A 20,699-nucleotide genomic window follows, 5' to 3' on the forward strand; every position below is an offset into this window, starting at 1 on the left:
GGAGGACTGAGTCCTGCTCACAGTCATCTTGCATATCATCAGTGGTTTGTTCTAGCCACTGGAGTGTTCCCTACCTTTTTGACCAAGTCTTAACTGGGATTGCAAGCAGGTGGTGAGGCACCGCTGTAGTGGCTTGTGAAAGATACTATGAACCAGCTGACAAGATTTATAATGTAAATTAAAGTTGTTACATGTAGACATACAACATTGTAGCACCTTAGCTTCTCATTCACATTTTTATGAACCAAGTGTTTTCCAGTATTTGATAAGAGTTGGTCTTTAGATAGAATAAGGGGCAATCAAAAAGTTTCTGTTTGGAGGCTGGAGGCTGTACAGTTCAGAATTGGTATGCCAATCAGGCGAAATTGCCGTGAGCATTGAGGAAATCATCCCACTGACATGCCAGGTTGAAGTAGCCGTAGGTTAAAACACCGTGCGTGATGGGAGTTTGTAACTTCCTCCTGCATATCCTCATCTGACAGCAATCATTGACATGTCAAGTCCTGTTTCAAGGGACCGAAGGTGTGATAATTGCATGGGGAGAGATGAGGCATATAGAGCGTGTCTTCAAGTGTATCCCACTTGAGTTGATATTACAGCATTTTCCATATAGGTAATTGTGTTGTAATGAACCAGCAACACCCTTTGTTGTAGTTTTCGCGCAGTGGTGGTTTTCGACAGGCGTGCTGCCCTGTACACATTATTCATTTTCTGATGATGTCTACAGGTGTTTGTCCTTTAGCAGCTAAGAAAAGAATAATAGCTTGTTGATCCTGTTTGGGTGGATTTAGTAATAGCATTGCCCTTGTTCATATTTCTGCATTTATCTCACATATTTGGAAAGACATGAATGCCATGCTAATTCCTTGACTATATGTCTGGTTATATACCTGCATTGGAGTCACATTACATTGCGTACATGCTGCAGCAGTGCCCTCAAATGGAAACTTTTTGATCACCACCAATAACACAGGCCAATGATGGAAAAACTTGTTTGCTGAAAATACCTTATTCTTATGTTTTTTAGGGTGGGAAATCCAAATATATACTTAAAAACTTTATCACCAACCATTTCTTGACATTTTATGGTTAAATTTATTACATTAACAATTTTTTAAATAATTTAACAGCTTTTGTATAGTTAAAATAATTCAAAAAGGTGGTGTAATGAATGTAGATGACGCTGGTAGCACTGCTGAAAAACATTTGCTGGCAAAAAAAGGTCGATTCTATTTTTGTGTTAGCAGATGGTGTTTTGTTTACTGTCAACCTAACCTCACTTTCCCGTTTCATGTACACATGCTCAGTACAATGTCTAATCTTGGTTGTAAAAACTCTGCTGACTGTTTTTGTTATATTTGTAGTGAATTTGTGATTAAAAAACACCAAGGAAACATTACAGACTTTGTGAAAGAGGTTTATCTATTATGCTTTGGATGTAAACTTGGTGATCAAGATAAATCTTGGGGTGCCACATAAGGTATGTTGTGTGTGTGTGTTGAACATATGAGAAAATAGTCCAAAAAGGAGAGAAAAGCCTTCAGATTTGCTTGATATGGAGTCAGATTTGCTTGATATGGAGGGAGCCAAGAAATCATTCTGATGATTGCTACTATTGCAGTGTTGATATTACTGGTCATATTTCGAAAACCAAGAAGGTAATAAGCTACCCTAACCTTCCATCTGCCATCAGACCAGTAGGGCATAGTGTAGATTTGCTGGTTCCTGAACCACCAGATGATTTAAATTCTATTCCAAGGGAAGTGTTTTCTGATGTACAGTCTGATTTAGATGAACCAAATGATGATGAATTCCATTGTAATACAGAAAATATAGAGCCCAAATTGTTCACTCAGACCGAACTTAATGATTTGGTTAGGGATCTGGGTCTAACGAAAGAAAAAGCTGAACTGCTTGGCTCTAGATTAAAAGAAAAGAACTTATTGGCAGTTGGAACCAGCATATACGTGTATGGAAAGTGAGATCAGCAATTTTCCAAGTTTTTTCAACAAGAAGGTGATTTAGTGTTCTGCTCAGATATTCCCGGTTTGATGAATGAGGTTGGTATTTAATACAAAAAGGAAGACTGGAGGCTGTTTATTGATTCATCCAAAACTAGTTTAAAGGCTGTTTTATTACACAATGGTAACATGTATGCACCAATACCTGTTGGAAGGAAGCTGTGAAAACCTAGAAATACTGCTAAACAAAATAGGCTATTCTGCTCATGGTTGGATGATATGTGGCGATCTAAAAGTAACATGCATGCCCCTTGGTCAGCAAATTTCCATGTTTCTTGTGTGGATGGGACAGTAAGGCAAGGGATCAACACTGGTGCAGAAAGAACTGGCCTGTGAAGGAGTCTTTAAAACCTGGTGAGAAGAACATTCTACACAAAAACCTTGTAAATAAAAAAAAAGTTCTACATATAAAGTTAGGCCTAATGAAACAGTTTGTAAATGCTTTGCCTAATGATAGACCATGTTTTAAGTATCTCCGCCGAAAGTTCCCACACCTTTCAGAAGCTAAAATAAAAGAATGCATCTTTGTTGGACCTTACATTAGAAAATTGATGTTAATTTTGAATCCACAATGACCTTAAATGAGAAAGGAACATGGCTATCATTCAAGCAAAACTTTAGGATGTTTAATGAGCCTGAAAGTTCACTTTTTGAACAGTCACCTTGATTACTTCCTGGACAATATGGTAGATGTTAGTGATGAGCAAGGAGAGTGTTTTCACCCGGACATTAAAGTGATGGAAAAACACTACTAAGGTCGCTGGAACACCAACATGATGAAGGACTACTGTTGGTCACTTCACCGAGAAGTTCAGCAAGTGACTCATCGTAGAAAAAGCTACACAAGAAGAAGCTTCAATGAAAAAAAGAGAAAGAAAATACAAGTGAAACCTCTATTAACACACATCATTGTTTTAAGTAGCTTAGTGTAAATACAAACCATGCTTATGTTGCAACGAAGTGTTTCATTAATTTCCCCGTTTTCCGTATAGCATAGGATTTTTATACTATATAATAAACAGCATATTGCTCAAAAACTATGGGTGAAAAAAAAAAACTAAGGCTAGATTTGGATTCAGCTCACAAAAATCTATAAAGATCAGCTATAAAAGTGAAAAAACGGTTTTTTAAGAAAAAAAAATTTGTTGGCCTGTGTGATTTTTTTCTGAAATGTGTTGTGTTCGTGCCAAACGTGTAAAACTGGTTACAATGTAAAACTGGTTACAATATCTTTGGTGTAGATGGACTGTTGTAGAAAGGAAAAGGAAACTTTTGTCTACCATTTCCTGTTTAGCTATTGCTGGGTTGTATGTGGCTTCAGTTGTTTTCTAGTTTTTGTTTCGCTGAGTAAATGTTTATCTTTTACTTTGCTGAGATTAGCTTGTAGGCCGGTCTTTTTAAATGGCTGCTTCTCTGCCATGTATGTGACAGAAATACAGTGTTCCCAATACTACAGTAGCATTTCATAATTGAATGTACGTTTCCATTTTGTTCAGATTATTTTTAAAGGTTAGGGTATGTTAAGACTGTTGTAATTGTTATCACTTTTGAACCTGAACCTGACTTTTTCAAGAATAGCATACAAAATTTTTATTCTGCAGTTCCACCTGACCTCTGTCTCTTGGGCTGTATCTTTTTCTTTGTGGGTTATGAAAATGAACCAGAGCTAAATAACTGGAAGACCTTAGTTCGAAGAAGTGGTGGTGAGGTTGAAGAAACATATGTTCATCGTGTTACACATGTAATATGTGATACACAGAAGAACTCATTTGTACAACAGGTAAGAAAGAAAACTTACGTTATATCTCTAAAATTTGCTTCTATGTTTCATTTGTAGCCCAGTGAATTGGTCAAATATAATAGAATGAATTTTTAAAAATATATGCTCTGTTAATTACTATCTCTGAATGACATGACATAATCAGGACCCACATACACTCCGCACACTTAAATTAGACATTTGTTATTGCAAAAGAATATTACCAAACCCATACACATTTTGTGTTTGATTTCTGCAATATATCTTGCTCAAGTTTTTATTGTGCAGAGTTTGTTGAGAGCTTATGCCACTTAAGCTCTACGGTTCAAATCACAATGTAGGCTGTGGTAACAAATATTTGCATGGTACCTCATAATTTTTTCCAGCTTAAGTTTGTCCCCTTTGTTTATGCTGATTGTTCTCTTCTAATAATAACATAAAAAGACACAAACCAGTAAGGCTTTCGTTGTGACTAGGATTTCATTACATGATATTTTTGAACCATTTCATGGAGGCTATAACAATCCAGCTTGTTGACAAAATGGTAGCAAATGGTATAAAATGGGCAGCCCAGAGCACTTATACTAATTGATCATCACTGGGTGAAATGAAAGCAACTGAAAATAATTCCTGAAATTTTAAAACTGTTTGCAAAACCAGGATTGTAATGCAGTTACTTGCCTTACATTGCAATGTGTTTACCAACCATTCTATTTGATCTTGCATCACTGACTGACTCAATGTCAATAAACCACAGATGTTTCTCCATATTAGCCATTTCCTGTAGCAAAGTTAGCCTGTAAAAAACTCCTCTGTTAGTGCAGTCAGTACCACATTACTTGTGAAAGATAAGTATTCGTATCCAAGACTTGGCCTGGTACACAGTTTTAACTTGTCACTTATGATCAACACCGCATACCATATTTTACAGACTATAAGATGCACATTAATTTTTAAGCAAATTTTTTAAATATCATTTTTACCATTTTTATTATTAGATTGTAAAGCCAGACTAGAAAACAATTCTTAGTGTACAAAACCAAAATAACCCTAAAAATCCCTAAAAATTGTCATATCAACTTTCTTCTTCTTCTTCCTCTCTTCATTGTTGTCCTCTTCATATATAAGATGATCTTCACTGCCATCAAGAACATTATATATGCTACACGTCTTGAAAGATTTAACAATAATGTCTGCTCTCACTCTAGACCAAGACTGTTTCATACACTGACACACTTGTCTGTGGGTCATTTTAAAGCTCCCTTTGATGTGAATTGATGTTGGGTTTCATCCATCTTCCATCATCCGTTTTTCCATTCCTCTCTCATATACAGTTTAAATGGTTACTTATTGAGACATCAAGAGGTTGCAATTGTGAAGTAAGTCTTCCTGGAAAAACAGCAATCTCTGTATTTCCCAGTCTCAATTTGTCTTTCACATACTTTTTCAAGTGACTACCAAACTGATCTAGCCTGAGAAGAGACATCTTCTTCAATAAAGCACCTTTCCTTCTCTCCTATACGCTGTAAAGCCATAATTTCATATCATACTCACCTGTCCAACTCTTACACGACTACAACCCCTGGCTGTATTTCAGATGGTATTGGCATTGTTTTGCACTTGAAAATGATCATTGGATTAAGTTCAATGCTGTCAGCTTAACATGAAAAGACAACAGCATTTTTTCATGTCCACCATTTTTTGTTTTTTAGTTACAATTGTAGCCCCTTTCATAGCAACAGTTCAGTTACTTGACACATCAGATGTCAGGAGTTCTATCCATATTTGCTATTTGGCTTAGTTCCACACTGGTTTCTTTCAACGTTGAATAATGAAGTGACGGAAAGATGATATTCTTGCTTCATACTCGTGCAGCATTTTCTGTGAAAGACAAATTGAGACTGGAAAATATAGAGCTTTCTGTTATTTCGAGTATACATACTTCACAATTGCAACAATTAACAGGAAAGGGAGGTAATGACAGTGGCACATAAAGTGCCCTCCCCCACACACCATTGGGTGGATTGCGGAGTATAAATGTAGATGTAGATGAACGTCCATGATGCTTCCTAAACTTGTAGTACCAACCAACTTCATGCTTAAAGTCCGTTAACTTCCACTGCAGTGTTCGCGTATGAGCGTGTATTTGGATCCACTTCAGTACATCGTCTAGTTCTGGCCATTTTGCATTAAGTCTTCTGTCTGCAGATTTAGTTTTCCTCTTGTTTTTTAGTTTTTCTTTACTATCCTGTCAGTTACGAATGGATTTTTCTGTTGGTGGAGGGCCAAAATACCACTCAGCTGCTCTGTTCCCATGTTGTTCAGCATATACTATTGCTTTCAATTTATAGTCTACATCATATGAATATTTTTTTATTTTTCCATTACAAAATAGCTACTAATAAAAATACTCTACTGTTACTGATAACACAAATCACTTTCAGTTCAAGTTCATCGGCACTGTAGACTGCAATGACTCATCATAGTCTAGACAGTGTTCTGGATGTGTGATGCTGATGTGTGAGGGAGACAAGTGTTAGCAAGCTTGTGAATCCCCACCCCACAACTCACGTTTGTCGCATCAGTGCACTGCTGCTAGTTGAATCTGATGTTACCAGGTAGAGACAGGTTTCCTGTGGCATCAAATATATGGCCATTTTCAAGACTATCAGGAATTTTAAATCAAACGCTGGACATTTTTATATTTATTTCAGATATAAGATGCACCTGAATTTTGGAGGCAGGTGTCTTACAGTCTGAAAAGTAGGGTATAATGTGCAAAAGAGTGGAAGAACTGATGACCACACTACTTAAAGGATGACTGGATATATTTGCAAACAATGCAGGGGCAGCAAAGAACTCAGTCTGTGTGTGATGCTTGTGCATGTGTGCGAATTTCTCTCACCTGTTTGCGCACTTACCCATCCACCATGCCATGCTGTCTGAATAGGTAGAGGGGGAAGGGGTGAAACCGTGAAAGCCCCACATGTGACATGCAGTCGTGTTTCATATTTCTCAGCAGCGTTGGTCACAAGCAAATCAATTTTTTTGTATTATTTTTGCCATACTGAGGACATAATAAAAATCATATCTGGTACAAAGTGCCAGCATTCAGACAGTTTCACAGACTTTCATCACCCAAGTTACCATGTAATTGTGCCTTACGTTGTTTCATAATTGAAAAAATCTTTTCATGCAAATATGTTGGTGAAAACATTGATATAATTAGAGACTGGATTATATACATTTCCATATTTGGCTACTTTTCACAGGTTATTGCATGTTTTAACTGAAATCTAGTGACTGTGTAATTTTGCCCTATATTTACAATATTTTAAATATTTAGATGGGCGGTCTCTAGCTCGATCTAGTTTTGATGTCTCATAGATTGACCATGATGAACCACGTGCAATCGCTAACCTAGTGAAAACATTAGAGAAGAAGAACAGGAATAGGCACACAGAGCCAGTGCTCCTGTGCCCGCTCCCCCGGTGAATCCCCTCCACTGTCATACCATATGCGTCGGCAACAATTAAAATAAACTACGCAAGCTTTTAGTCGCACGTCCATTGTTTCAGTTCAGCTTTCTGTTTACTTGTACGCAATTGAACGTGTTTACGACATGTAGTAGTGTGTAACGTGTCATGCGCTATGCTGCCCGAAAAAACAAATGACGTTTGTGGATAGCTGACCATCCTGGAACGTTTACATATGACGGAACTGTTTTACGTTGTCGAGTATGCAAGAAAAACTTTTCGTGCAAAAAAAAAGTTTCAAATAGACCAACATGTCAAACCAAGTCTTCATATACAGGAGAAACACAGAAGAAAGGACCACAACAACTACTTCTGACAACAGCAAGTTGCAATAGGAGGGATTTGTCCCAAGGTAATCATAACAGTTGGTTTAACATGGATCTATATGAAGCATTCATTGCAAGCAATATTCGTCTTCACAAACTTACAAACACTATCCTCAAAGGCTTTCTGTGCACAATTGCTTAATTCAAAATATATCAGATGAATCAACATTGTGTAAGAATTACATACCGACAATTTATGTAAATGTTCTGAAAAAAATACGCAATGCACTCAAGGACAGCATTATCTGGATTTCAGTTGATGAAACCACAGATACTTGTGGCCTTCTCATTGCAAATTTAATTATTGGTACCTTACAGAAGAGCCTTCTGCTTCCTATTTGGTGGCCTGCAAAGAACTTAACAGTTAGTCATTCTACAGTCGCCAGATTTACGAGTGGGGATACCAGAAAAATATTTTTAGAATCTTCTGCATATGAAAGGACGTTTGTGTTTATTTCAGATGCTGCTCCCTATATTTTATCCCAATTTGATTCGTGTGATGTGCTTTGCTCATGGAGTACATCGCCTTGCTGAAGAAGTATGTTCTACGTTTGTGAATGTAAATAAACTGATTTCATCCGCAAAGAAAGTGTTTCTAAAGGCTCCTGTTTGCATCAAGACCTACAAAATAAAAACACCAAATGTGCCTTTACCTCCCAAACCAGTGGTTTTAACTCCTTGCGGTATGTGGGTCCAAGCTGTATTGTTTTACAATGAACATTTTGAGACCATTAGAGGGGTAGTAAATGACTTTGATAGTACAGAGGCTTTGGCAGTTTGCCAGTGCAAGGAAGTTCTTAATGATTCCGATATTAAAAAAGACATTACTGTGATTAGCACTCATATTTTCCCATTTACCTGCAAGTATTAAAAAGCTTGAAAGTTGAAGTTTGGATTTAATGAACCTATTCAGTTAATGAATAAAATTATGCTAGTGAACTACTCATTGGCAGAGGTATTCCCAAGAAAACTTAATCAAAAGTGTGAAAACATTTTAAACAATAACCAAGGCTTTAAACTGTTGTGCTAAATTAATAGTTTTATTAATGGGAGGGGTGAACAATTACCAGAAACAGTAAGTGACAATGTAGCACCCAAATTCAAATATTGCCCAGTTACCTCAGTTGATGTAGAACGGTCCTTTTCTGTTTATAAAAATGTTTTGAGTGACTGAAGACACAATCTTATTACCGAACATTTGGAACAGTACTTGGTCATTTGTATTTACAATAGTAGAAAAATGTAAAATAAATTGTAAATGATGATTTGGTCCAATAGTATTAATTAAAAGTTAATGCTGTTCAAAAAATTCATGATTTTATATATATATATTTTTTTTAAATTAAAATATTATCGAGTTTTTGAGCGTGCCCCTCTACGTGTGAGATATCTCTAAGTTGGTCATGTACATATCGATTTTTTTGCTATGAATCACTCGCATTGCATCTACTTGTTGTTATTGTTGTTGTTGCTGACAACAATAGAAAAAAAGGAGTAATACTTGAAACGCAGTGTGCGTCCCTATTTTGAAAATTTTTGGAAAATAATCCCAGGAAGGCCCCCTTCCTAACCTCTACCAGAAATTATTCAAAAAGTAAATTTAGCATTCTAAATGTACCAATTTTTCGCATGGCTGGCGCTCTCCCTCATAACTGATATGCACAGGTTTAGTTTTGAGATATAATGCATGCAGTGAATACCATGTTCTTTTATTATTTGATCTTGATATTTCGACAGTTTTCATCCATTTTTAAGCATTTTTCATTCATATTTGCATCCATATTTTAAGGTTTTTATGATGCATACAATTCGGTTTTTAGATATCATCTTTGCAAACTCACAGCCTCAGTACAGAGACATAGAAACTCAGGCTCAGGAAAACAATGTTAAATACCTGGACAGTTTTAACTTAAAAGAGTTTGCCATTTAAGAAGGAATTATATTGCAAATCAACCCCGGTCACACTGCAGATGCACAGGGATGCTTTCAGCTGAAATAGTAAACAGACTCAAAAACAGCTCAAAAACAGATGTGAGTATGTCAGTGTCCTCAAATGTTTAGAAAGCTGTTGATCTAATTCTTTCAACGCCACAGTAGATTGTGCAGAATTCGTGTTTTGTTTGAAACCAATGAGCTTAGGGGAATGGACAGATTCTTATCAGATGTGTATCCTACATTGCAGTTTTCTTTTTAAATGCGTCGACTTTTGAGAACAGTCACTAGTCTTGTGAGCTTCATTTATACCATGAATGAATAGCGAAGTTTTAGCAGTATCCGTGTTGTAGACTTAAGCAGCTTCAGTAGGGAGTTGTTTACTACCCACGGAATGCACCTAAACAGGTCAGGAAAAAAGTATTAGGTCCCCATCTCAGCGCAGAAATTTTGGAACAACTATGCTCTACAAAAGGTAGTGCATATAGGCAGACCACATTAAATGAATGGTTGCTGAAATAACAGGTCAAGAAAGCATCCCTGAGCTCACCGACGACTCAGAATTCATTTTTAAATAAAATGTTTTAACCAGCACTGGAAAGCACCACCTGGCAATCATCCACCAGAATATTAGAGGCTTATGTAATAAACTAAATAAACTCTCTGTCAGTATGGAAGCCAATGGAAGTACAGATCTTGTTTATATACTGTGCTTCACTGAGTATCAAGGCTTCTCAGGAATGGAAAGACTTGTAGTACCTGAAAACAATCTTATTCTTTATACTACAGAAAACAAAGAAAAGGAGATGGTATTGCTATTTTCATAAAGAACTGTATCAATTATAAAGCAATTGATGTAAATGATTTTTGTTTAGAGCAGAATTTTGAAGCACATGCCATTGAGTATTCTGTAAGTAAGTCTACCCTCTTAATTGTAGCAATATATAGGACACTCTCAGGCAATCTTGACCTCTTTTTGAAGCAGCTTGACTGATTCTTACCTCATCTATTTTATTGTAAAAGAGACGTTATAGTACTTGGAGATTTCAGTATCAGCTTCTTCACTCACTGTAAAGGGAAGTCACATCTGGAAAATTTGATGTACATCTACAACCTTGTCCCAGTGGTCAGTTTTCCCACCAGTGTAACTTTTAATTCAAGAACCCTGTTTGGCAATTTATTTGTAGACCAAGTGACTCTGGACAGTATCACCATTAGTAAAATACTGAAAGGCCTCTCTGATCATGATGGTCGGTGACATACCATTCATAATATGATTACTTGCTAGAATAAAACTGAGACCCAGTGAACATAGCCAGGCTCATAAATGATGAAACAGTTAAGGCCTTTAAGTCATGCCTCGAAAATGTAGATTGGAATCACATGTACTATTAAACAAATGTCAGTTACATATCCAATTGTTCAGCAATGAAAGTGTGTCATTATTTAAAATTTCCTTCCCAAAAAAGGTTTACAAGAATCAACCCAAAGATATCGCAAGAAAATCATGGATCACCAAGGGATAAGAATATCCTGCAGACCTGGAAACACAAATGTGAATTGTACATCACAGCAAAACATTCATGAAGTCTTCCCAAAGAATTCATTGTAAAAAGTACTATAAAATAATAAGCAAAGTAATGAAATGCCCAAAAGTTCATATTTTTTACACCAAATTCAACCAATCCTGTAATAAAAACAAAACAATCTGAGGCATAATCAGAAATGAGACAGGTGTCAACAGTGCTAATAAACATGTAGACTTCATTTAAATATTGACAATAAAAATATAAGCCTTCAAGAGAGAGTTGCAAAAACCTTCAGTGTGCACTTCATAATTGCTGCGGTGCAAATAGGCTGCAATGGTCTTTTAGAAAGTTCCGTGGACATATTGAAACACCACATCGAATTCAGTAAATGAAATAAGTGTATCCCCCAGACTCAGAAATGAGTAAAGAATTCCATAGAATAACTAAAAAGCAAAGGATCATCAGGTGTAAATAATATTTCCAGTAAATTACTAAAAACCTGCTGTGATCATGTATCCAAAGCTTTATGTGAATATGATGTCGAAAAAAAACAGACACCATTGGTGATCTTGCAGCTCTCGAAGAATGAAATTACTGTGAAATCCAGACATTTGTAGCTAATCCTTAAGAGTTTGAGCAATGTGAGTGCATCTGCACTACAAATGTAGTGGGTGGACAATAAACTGGAAATGTGGGTCTCACGGGCAGAGTGCCAGAGACAAGTCCCTCTAGTCGCACTATCCTCTGTGCCCTCGGTGGCTCAGTCAGGTAGAGCATCTGCCATGTAAGCAGATCCCGGGTCCATGTCCTGGTTGGGGCACACATTTTCAACTTTCCCCGTTGATATTTATCAATGCCTGTAAACAGCTACAAAGGTATGGATTTCACTGTAATTTAATTATCCAAAGCTTTAGCCCACACATTTAGTGCCTCTACATATCAGGGTGTCTTCCCAGATTGAGTGAAGCTTGCTGTAATGAAGCCATTCCACAAAAAGCGAGACACAACACGTCACTATCGTCCCATCTCTCCTTTGACCACTTTTGCAAAAAGTCCTCGAAAAATTACTGCATCCCAGAATTGTGAGGCACCTCGAAAATTTTGACATCAGTGATAGTTTGGTTTCCTAAAAGCTATGTCCACTACTGAAGCAATATTTTCATTCACAAATGACATACTGGAATCCATTAATATAAAAATGAAGTCAGTCGGGATCTTTTGTGTTCTCTCTAAGGCTTTCGACTATGTGGATCAAAAACTACTTGTCTGACTATGTGGATAAAATATACTAGGCAACAAAGCAAGTCGCAATGGCATCATAGGGCAGTGGGAAACTGGCTACGATCTTACCTAAATGATAGGAAGAAGAAGGTAGTTCTTCGTGAGACCAGCATAGCAGAGGAGGAGGTGGAGTTGGACTGGGGCACTGTACTCCATTGAGTCCCTCAGGGATTTGTCCTCAGTCCTCTGCTGTTTTAGATTCGCATAAATGACTTACTTTTGTCTTGCAAAACATGCGAGTTCCACTGGTTCAGAATAAACTCACTAACATTAAACCAGAGCAAAACCAGTTACATCCACTTCAGCTTTGCTCACAAAGTCCCACTAGAGATTCCTGTTTTACATGGCAGTCAGCAAATGCAAAGAGTGCATTGCACCAATTTCTTAGATCTCCTCATATAGCCAGCTGGGAACATCATATCCTCCAAATCCAAAAATGTTTCTTCTCCACTACTTTTGCCACTAGGACAGTCTCACAAATTGGAGTGTCACAAAATCTTAAAATAATATGCAGAATACAATGGAGAACCTTGTGCCGTAATCTGTTCAAGAAGCTTGAGATACTTACTACAATGTCCCAATATATTTACTCAATTATGAGCTTCATGGTTGACAGTCCTGCCCACTATGAAACCAATGAAAGGTTCCATGGCACAACACAAGGAGGAAGGTAACCTCCATTGTGAACTAAAATATCCAACTTGGGTGCAGAAAAGTGTACAGTACTCCAGTATTAAAATTTTTAATTCACTGCCAAACTCTATCAAACACCTACATAGTAACAAAGCATTATTTAAAAATAAATTAATTATACATTTACTTGAAGAAGCCTTTCGTTCATTTTCGATAGAGGAAAGAGAGAGAAAGAGAGAGAGAGAGAGAGAGAGAGAGAGAGAGAGTGGTGTGTGTGCGTGTGTATGTGTGTGTGTGTGTGTGTGTGTGTGTGTGTCACTGCATGTTTTTTAGGTTTTAAACAACACAACATGTGTTAATCCATGTCTTTATCATTTGTTTTTTTTAATGTTGTAGTTTTATATTATGTACTTTCCATGCAATTGGTTTTGTAAAAAGACTATAAGGATCCAAGGAATATGTAAATAAATAAATAAATAAAAATAAACAGTGCTTGCACAATGAGTCTGCCAAACTGAAGAAAGTCCTGCTAATCAAAATTAGCCAAGCCAAATGATGGAAGAAGTGTCACATCACATTGATAAATGAAATGTTGCACTTTACGGAGGAGGACTGACCAAAGCCAAGATGTATCAAGTAGTGCCTGCTCGATAGCAGCAAATTGTGCACACATGAAGTTTTGTGTGCTGTAGTTGACCGTCATCTACTGCAATGTACTAGAAAATCTGCCTAGAAGAGTAGAAGCTGTATTAGCTTTGAATAATGAACCTATTTCATACCACCTTAAGAACTCCAGATAAAGAATTTTGTGTAATGTCCAGTTATGAACTTCAATGCAATGTACTTATCTGTTTTTCTTGGACAACCTTACTAATTTCTGCATTGAATCAGTGCGTATTTAAAATCTAATTGGTGCTGTTCATAACTTGATGTGGGCGCAAATGAAGTTGTACGTACTTTTGTGTGTGTGTGTGTGTGTGAGAGAGAGAGAGAGAGAGAGAGAGATATCATAAATTGTGTTTCTGTTTTGGAATCTTACAGTTAACTTTCATTCACTTTAGGCCTTGAGAGATAGTAAACGATGTGTCACGCCATACTGGCTTAGTGATGCCCTGGAGAAACAACAGGTAGTGCCACCATCATTGGCAGTTCATTTTCCACGCCCTTACAAGTATGTATGACATTTTACCATCTTAAAAATAAATTGTATTCCAGAGGTGTTTGCCTATTGTGTAGTTGGTAAGTTTTCTTTTAAGTGGAGGGTGAGTTATTTTAAATAGATGCAAAAATGAAATGAAAGTAGTACATTTAGGTTGCAGCAAGCTCAGATTTTGAGAAGGGATTATGGGTAGCATTAATTGTTCATATGGGTTAAATTTTAGTATATGTGGGTTCTGTTATGGATGACAATAATCTGTGATTGATCACACAAAATTTATCGAATGTAGAAGTAATACTTAATATTTGTGCTATTTTTATGTTAAGAACACATAAGTTGCTAGCGTCTTCAATTTTTGTGGAACTGTTGTGCAGGTGTAATAATGGGTAACTGATACTCTGGACGTCTTAATAAATTTTCATTGGCATTTCGAAACACTTATTAAATAAAGACTGTAAAGGCATTATAAGTTAACTGTGAAGTGTTATTTATTAATATATGAACTAAAAAACAGTCATGTAGTATAATAATTATCATTTTCAGTGACACATAGCTCATCATTCTTCTGTGTGTGGATTCAAAGGAAGTCTTAAAGCAAAAGTGTTGTGTTACGTTATTATGTGGGAATGAAACTACAGACAGCATTCCACTCCATGCAATTTTAATTACATTAGCACCCATCACAGCTCTAAAACTATCACAGCCAATCTACTCTTGTAGTTGTAGTAATTCCTCCACTGTCTAGAAAAAAAGGCAAAGAAACTGCACATTTGCAGATTTGACAAATATAATGCACTAGCTGAGTACCTGGCTTCTGTTGGTCCCCCTTTGCCTCTCCCCCTTGTCCAACTGCTCCCACCCCCATCTCCAACCCCCACTTTCTATTCATCTTCTTCTGCCCTTCTCTCTGTAAATCTCCTCCTCCCCCCTCTCTGTCCATCTCCTCTTTCTCTGTTCACCTCCTCCTCCCTCCTACATGTGTCCATCTGTCCCTTCCCCCTTCTCTGTCCATCTCCTCCACCCCACCTTTTCTCTCCTTCAGTAGGTTATCACCCTCACCCCAGTACAAGGCTCATTGTTCCTTATCCCCACAGTATTTCTTTCCAGATAGTAAGTAATGCGTGTACCAGGTTTTGTTGAAATCAATCCAGGGGTTTAGGAGATGCTTTTATATCCAGCTTTGCTAAATATTGCATATGTTATTTACATTTCACATACAATTAACATGTTTGTACATATTTCACCTTTATCTGTAGTGAATTTTGCCCTGCCATTCCGTTTTCTCACAGTTCAATCTCTGCGACATAGTATCTTCTGATCTATGTGTAGTGCAATGATAAATCTGCAGATACATTCAGTGGTATATGTGAATACTGTCTGCAAAATGTGTGTGAATACAGTTAGTTGTAAAGAAGTAATAAATTAAAACATTGTTCCCGGTGCAGTATTTTTACTGCGTGAACAGCAAATAAGTAGTGAGCAATACTTTTTTTCCTTTCAACATTTTATGAGTGTTCTAGATAAGAAAAAGTTTCATAAAGGTTTTATCAAACAATGGAAACTCCAGGTTGGAGTGCCAACAATGGAAGCAAAAGATCGATTGCTACTTACTGTAAAGAAGACACATGAAGTTGCAGACACTTTCAACTAAAAAACACACATTAGCTATCAGTTGCAGCCTTCAACAGAAAAGAAAACACACACACACACACACACACACACACACACACACGTACGTTCATTAACACAAGTAAACACACCTCATTCACACATGTTCGCCATCCTGACAGTTCGGACAGGAATGTCAAAAAGATTTGAAATTGAGTGTAAATTTGGTTGCAAGTTGCTAAGTACTCTCATTGTCCGATACTGGATGAATCAATTCGCATGTCATGGGGTACATTTCTTTTACACTCCCACCCCTTTAAAAAGTAGGTGGTTTTTTTCCCCCCATAGCAAGTCTTTCCAGGTAGTAAGTGATATGTGTACCAAGTTTGGTTGAAATGTGGCCAGTGGTTTAAGATATGTGGAACATACACACATGCATTTTTATAGTATGTATGGATGCAAGAGAGTCTCAAAGCACTCTTGACATCACAATAAATGGTTGGGTCTGGAATTTGAGTTACTCAGAAGTTGCAGAGGACCCAGTCTCATTATAGCATGTACAGTATAAATCATAAAAGTATGGAACACTGGTAGTTGTGAGTGAGATTGAACAAGTTAGGATTTTTTGACACTTGGTATAAGGACTCATTCTTTAAAAACACATGAGGAAACCTATGAAGTCTGTTTTGTAGAATTACAAATGAAGAAACACAAGGTGAAAGCTAAGCTAGAACAGTGATAAAAGATACAACGTTATTGGTGAAATCCACTTATGTTTAGGTTGCTCAGTGGAATTTTTTTCAGTACCTAATATTCATTATCAAGTAAGGTGGTGCTGTGGCTAGAACATTTGGATCGTTTTCAGGAGGAGTGGTATTCAAATCCCCGTACAGTAATCCCGACTGGGTTTTTGCGGTTTTCTTAGTTCTCTAAATGATATGGGCAATTTCCTTGTCAATCCTTGTCCATTTTGAACTTCTAACGGCATCATTGCTCTCTGAAAATCATAATATTCTCTTATTTTAATAAATTTGAATTTCAGGTATCATGTGCATTCACTGAGGAAAAGGGTCTATTAGGTGAATAAATTTGTAATTTCTACTGCCTCATTGCCAGTAGTAAACTGAATCTCATCTTGAGCCTTGTTTCAGTTCAGTTTCCTCACATCATCTTCCTCTGTACAGTATTTGATGAAAACGACTTAGATGCTCGAGCTCATCAGTAATCGGATAATAAACCTGACTGCTGTAATTCAATTAAAATAACTCTGCGATTGACATTCCAATAAGATCAGTGGTTGGGGCCACCCACCAGTCAATCATGTTCTGTCTCAAGTGCTGCATGCTCGCAGTTGTTTTATAGGTACAGGGAATCTGTCAATCGCAAAGTCCCAAGGATATTTTATTCCACCTCTAGCAGTCTAGCAGAATTTTAAGTCTGCCAATCTGCAGGCTCTATCAACCCTGTAGGCTGCTGAGGCACAGACAGGCACAGCGAAAAGACTGTTGTACACTAAGCTCTTGACCAAAGCCTTCTCCAAAAAAGAAAGGAACACACACACACACACACACACACACACACACACACACACGGCTAATATCTGTGGCCAGTCTGACTAAGCTACAAGTATTGCGTTGAATGAAAGCAGCAATACAGAATGAGAAGGGAAGGGGGAGGGGGGTTGGGTTGGAGAGGAGCAGTGTCTGGCAGAGCGTGCAGGGACAAGAAGGCGGCAGGACAAGGCTGCCAAGCACATGCGAGGAGGGGCTGGAAAGGGGAGGTGCAGAGAGGTGGAAAGACTGGTGGGTGTGTGTGCAGAGAGCGGCCCACAATGAGAGCGAGGGGATGTGAAGAGTTTATAGGAAAGAAGGGTGGAAACTGTTGGGTGGACAGTATGGGGACAGTAGGTTAAGGCAGGGATAATTTCAGTAGCGGAGAATGTGTTGCAAGGATAACACCAATCTGCACAGCCCAGAAAAGTTGGTGGTGGAGGTGAGGGTTTCCTGTGCCATATCCTCATACACACCCCAATTCTCCCAGCACTCCCAAGAACCAGCTACAGAGGAAGTCACTCAGTACCACCCCAGACTGAAACAACTGAACCACATCCTTTGTCAGGGCTTTGATTATTTACCATGCTGCCCTGAAACGAGGGACATCCTATCTAAGTTCCTTCCCACCCCTCCTAAAGTGGATTTCATTGCCCATCCATCCTCCACAACACTTACATCTACATACATTCTCTGCAATCCACCACATGGTGCAAGTTACCATGTGGTGCACGATACTATTAGTAATTTCCTTTGCCATGTTCCAATCACAAATAGAGTGAGGGAAAAACAACTGTTACATGCCAATGTATGAGCCCTAATTTCCGTTATTTTCGTGGTCCTTACGCAAAATGTAGTCTTGGTACTGTTGGTACACCTCATGTCACTTGGTCTTGGTCTTTGTATTAATCACCTACTTCACAAGAGTACTTTCTAAAACGGCACTGTAAAGGAGAGGTTTATTCTGTCTGACGTTTTCCCACTACGCCTAGGACTGCTTTTCCTTGTTCTCTGAATCTCCACAATATTCTTGTCAGACCCCATGATCCTTCTGCATCCATTTCCCTATCCTATGGCTCTTACCTCTGTGACCATCCCCACTGTAAGATTTGCCATATGTACCTTCCTACCACCACCTATACCAGTCTTGTAACTGACAAAACATATGCGCATCAAAGGAAGAGCCACCTCAGAAATGACTTGTTAAATACCAGCTGTTACGTAAACATGTTTGGCCTTTCATATCACCATGACTGACACCAAGTTATAAGTTAAAATGAATATGCATAGGAAGAGGGTGTGTACAGGCAATGTGGAATATCCTGTTGCAAAACATGCTGCTCAACATGATAGTTGTGACCTCGGTGCCTGTCTCACCACACGTGCCATCTGGATTCTTCACCAAGACACCAGTTCCTTGGAACTCCGCAAGTGGAAACTGGCATCACAATATGCCCTTCCTTGCCATCCACTTGACCTAAATTTATGTTAATTTCTTTGGAATTGGCATTTCTTAACAGTAAGTATTCCTTTCTTCCCTCCTTTTTAGTTCTCTGTATCTTTCATTTTCTGACGTGTCTATTTTTTCCTGCCTCCCCCACCTCTACCACATACAGTTCACTTGGCTTTCCACTCTTATTAACTCGTGCACTATATTTTGGCAGTAATCTGTGTCTTGGACATTAGCCTGTCTTACCCAGAATCAGTATATTAGAACAAACTGTTGTGCCACTAGCCACTAATCCCTGTTTTCAAGCATATTGTGTGTACGTTGCTCAGAAGTGTTCCTTTGTTAGGAATGTCTTAGAAAATGTAGAGTAATACTTCACAACACTTTTTCGTTTACCTACTTTGTGCCAGGAAGTAAATTGTAGTTTAAAGTGGAATACTTCTCTAGGATACATCAGTGTTAGACTTTAAACCATGTATGTCTTAAATTTTTTTATTTAATATCAAGTAAATGGAGAGCAGCATAATATTTAGTAAAATAAGCAGTGTGTCACTGACAAGTCACCAATATCTTGACCTCACAACTATAAATTTGTCTAGAGACAACAAAAAAATCAAATCAAATTATTGAAATGTGAATTCATGCCTCATTAATACCTTACCTTGTTATAGGGTTGATGAAAAACCTTGCAATAATCACATAATATCATATTCTGGTTTTGAGAAAGAAGAGAGAAGAATGGTCCATTTCATGATTGTTGAAATTGGTGCTAAACCTACTGCCTATTTCTCAAGAGAAAATCACATTCTAGTCTGTAGAAGGTAAGTTAAACTAGTTTTTTCCTTCATTATCTACCATTCAGAAAGCTAAATTGATCCAACAAGAAATTAGTATTAATCAGCAGAAAAAAACTTTTTTCTTAAGAGAAATGAGTACCATTTTTAATTGTCAACATTTCTTGGTGTTGATAAAAGTGCACTTTGGTAGAAAACTGAGACAACTTTTGTCCAAAAATGTCATAAAAACTACTTTCCTATAAAAATCTGCAGTGGTAAGATGCATTCATATTATTGGAATAACAATAAAATTGCCAGCAAAAATTACTCCTATAGTAAACTTTCACGGACTTAAAAAAAAGGAGGGGGGGATTCTAATCTTGCTACACTTATGGAGTCATTGTAAGACTGAAATAAGTTCATTAGCTGTAAAGTTGGTATGAGCTGAGCATTGCATGCTGTAAACAAAATTCTGAATTCTCAGGGATACATTTTAAAACTTAAATCTTCAGCCCAGTCATTTTTCTCTTAAGCTTTTTAGTGGATATTCAAATGGTGTTGTTTGGTAGTCTCCCTTCTGAACTCTTGCACATTGCGGTGACACATCATCACATATTTTTGACAGTGCTGTCCAGGAAACTATCATCTCCTCCATCTTATTATCCCAGTGAGTCCTGACGGGCTTTGATTTGATAGTATTAGTGACATTGACTGGTGCACTTGTTAGTGATGATTATTTTATCGCCAGGCCAGGCACACCTTCTTAGTCATGAGACTTTTCTCTGGCTGCTGGTGGGCATGTGACAGCAGCTGTGAGGCTCCACTGTGGCTGTTGGTGGCCTCATGGCAGTCATTGTGTTAATGTCTTTGACTTTGTGTCACTGACCTTCTGCATTTGTGGTCAGCTAGGGCTTTTAATATAGTCTCCAGTTTGGTAAGACAGTGGTTTCTATTTTGCAACCAATTGGATGTTACTTTCCAAATATCCCTCACAGTAACACTTGCAAAAGAACACTGCTACTCAAGATTTTAGGACACATTCATCTTCAGGGGCATAAGGATGAGAAAAGTGGAAAGAACGAGCTAATTCTGAGACCAGGTATTGATTGGCATGGATTCGGAATGACCCCCATTCTCTC

At 37.7% G+C, this 20,699-nt stretch overlaps 1 protein-coding gene across 5 annotated transcripts in view; it reads left to right on the forward strand.

The window, feature by feature from the left end:
• The window catches only part of LOC126100576 (PAX-interacting protein 1), a 176,914-nt gene that overhangs the window by 121,078 nt on the left and 35,137 nt on the right, over positions 1-20,699 (forward strand). For all 5 annotated transcript variants that reach the window (XM_049911194.1, XM_049911196.1, XM_049911197.1 and 2 more), the window contains 3 exons: positions 3,623-3,801; positions 14,079-14,188; positions 19,456-19,605. In XM_049911194.1, the coding sequence (XP_049767151.1) occupies positions 3,623-3,801; positions 14,079-14,188; positions 19,456-19,605 (439 nt within the window). The remainder of the gene's footprint in view (positions 1-3,622; positions 3,802-14,078; positions 14,189-19,455; positions 19,606-20,699) is intronic.

Source organism: Schistocerca cancellata, chromosome 9 (assembly GCF_023864275.1).
Source record: "Schistocerca cancellata isolate TAMUIC-IGC-003103 chromosome 9, iqSchCanc2.1, whole genome shotgun sequence".
NCBI classification, from domain to species: Eukaryota; Metazoa; Arthropoda; class Insecta; order Orthoptera; family Acrididae; genus Schistocerca; species Schistocerca cancellata.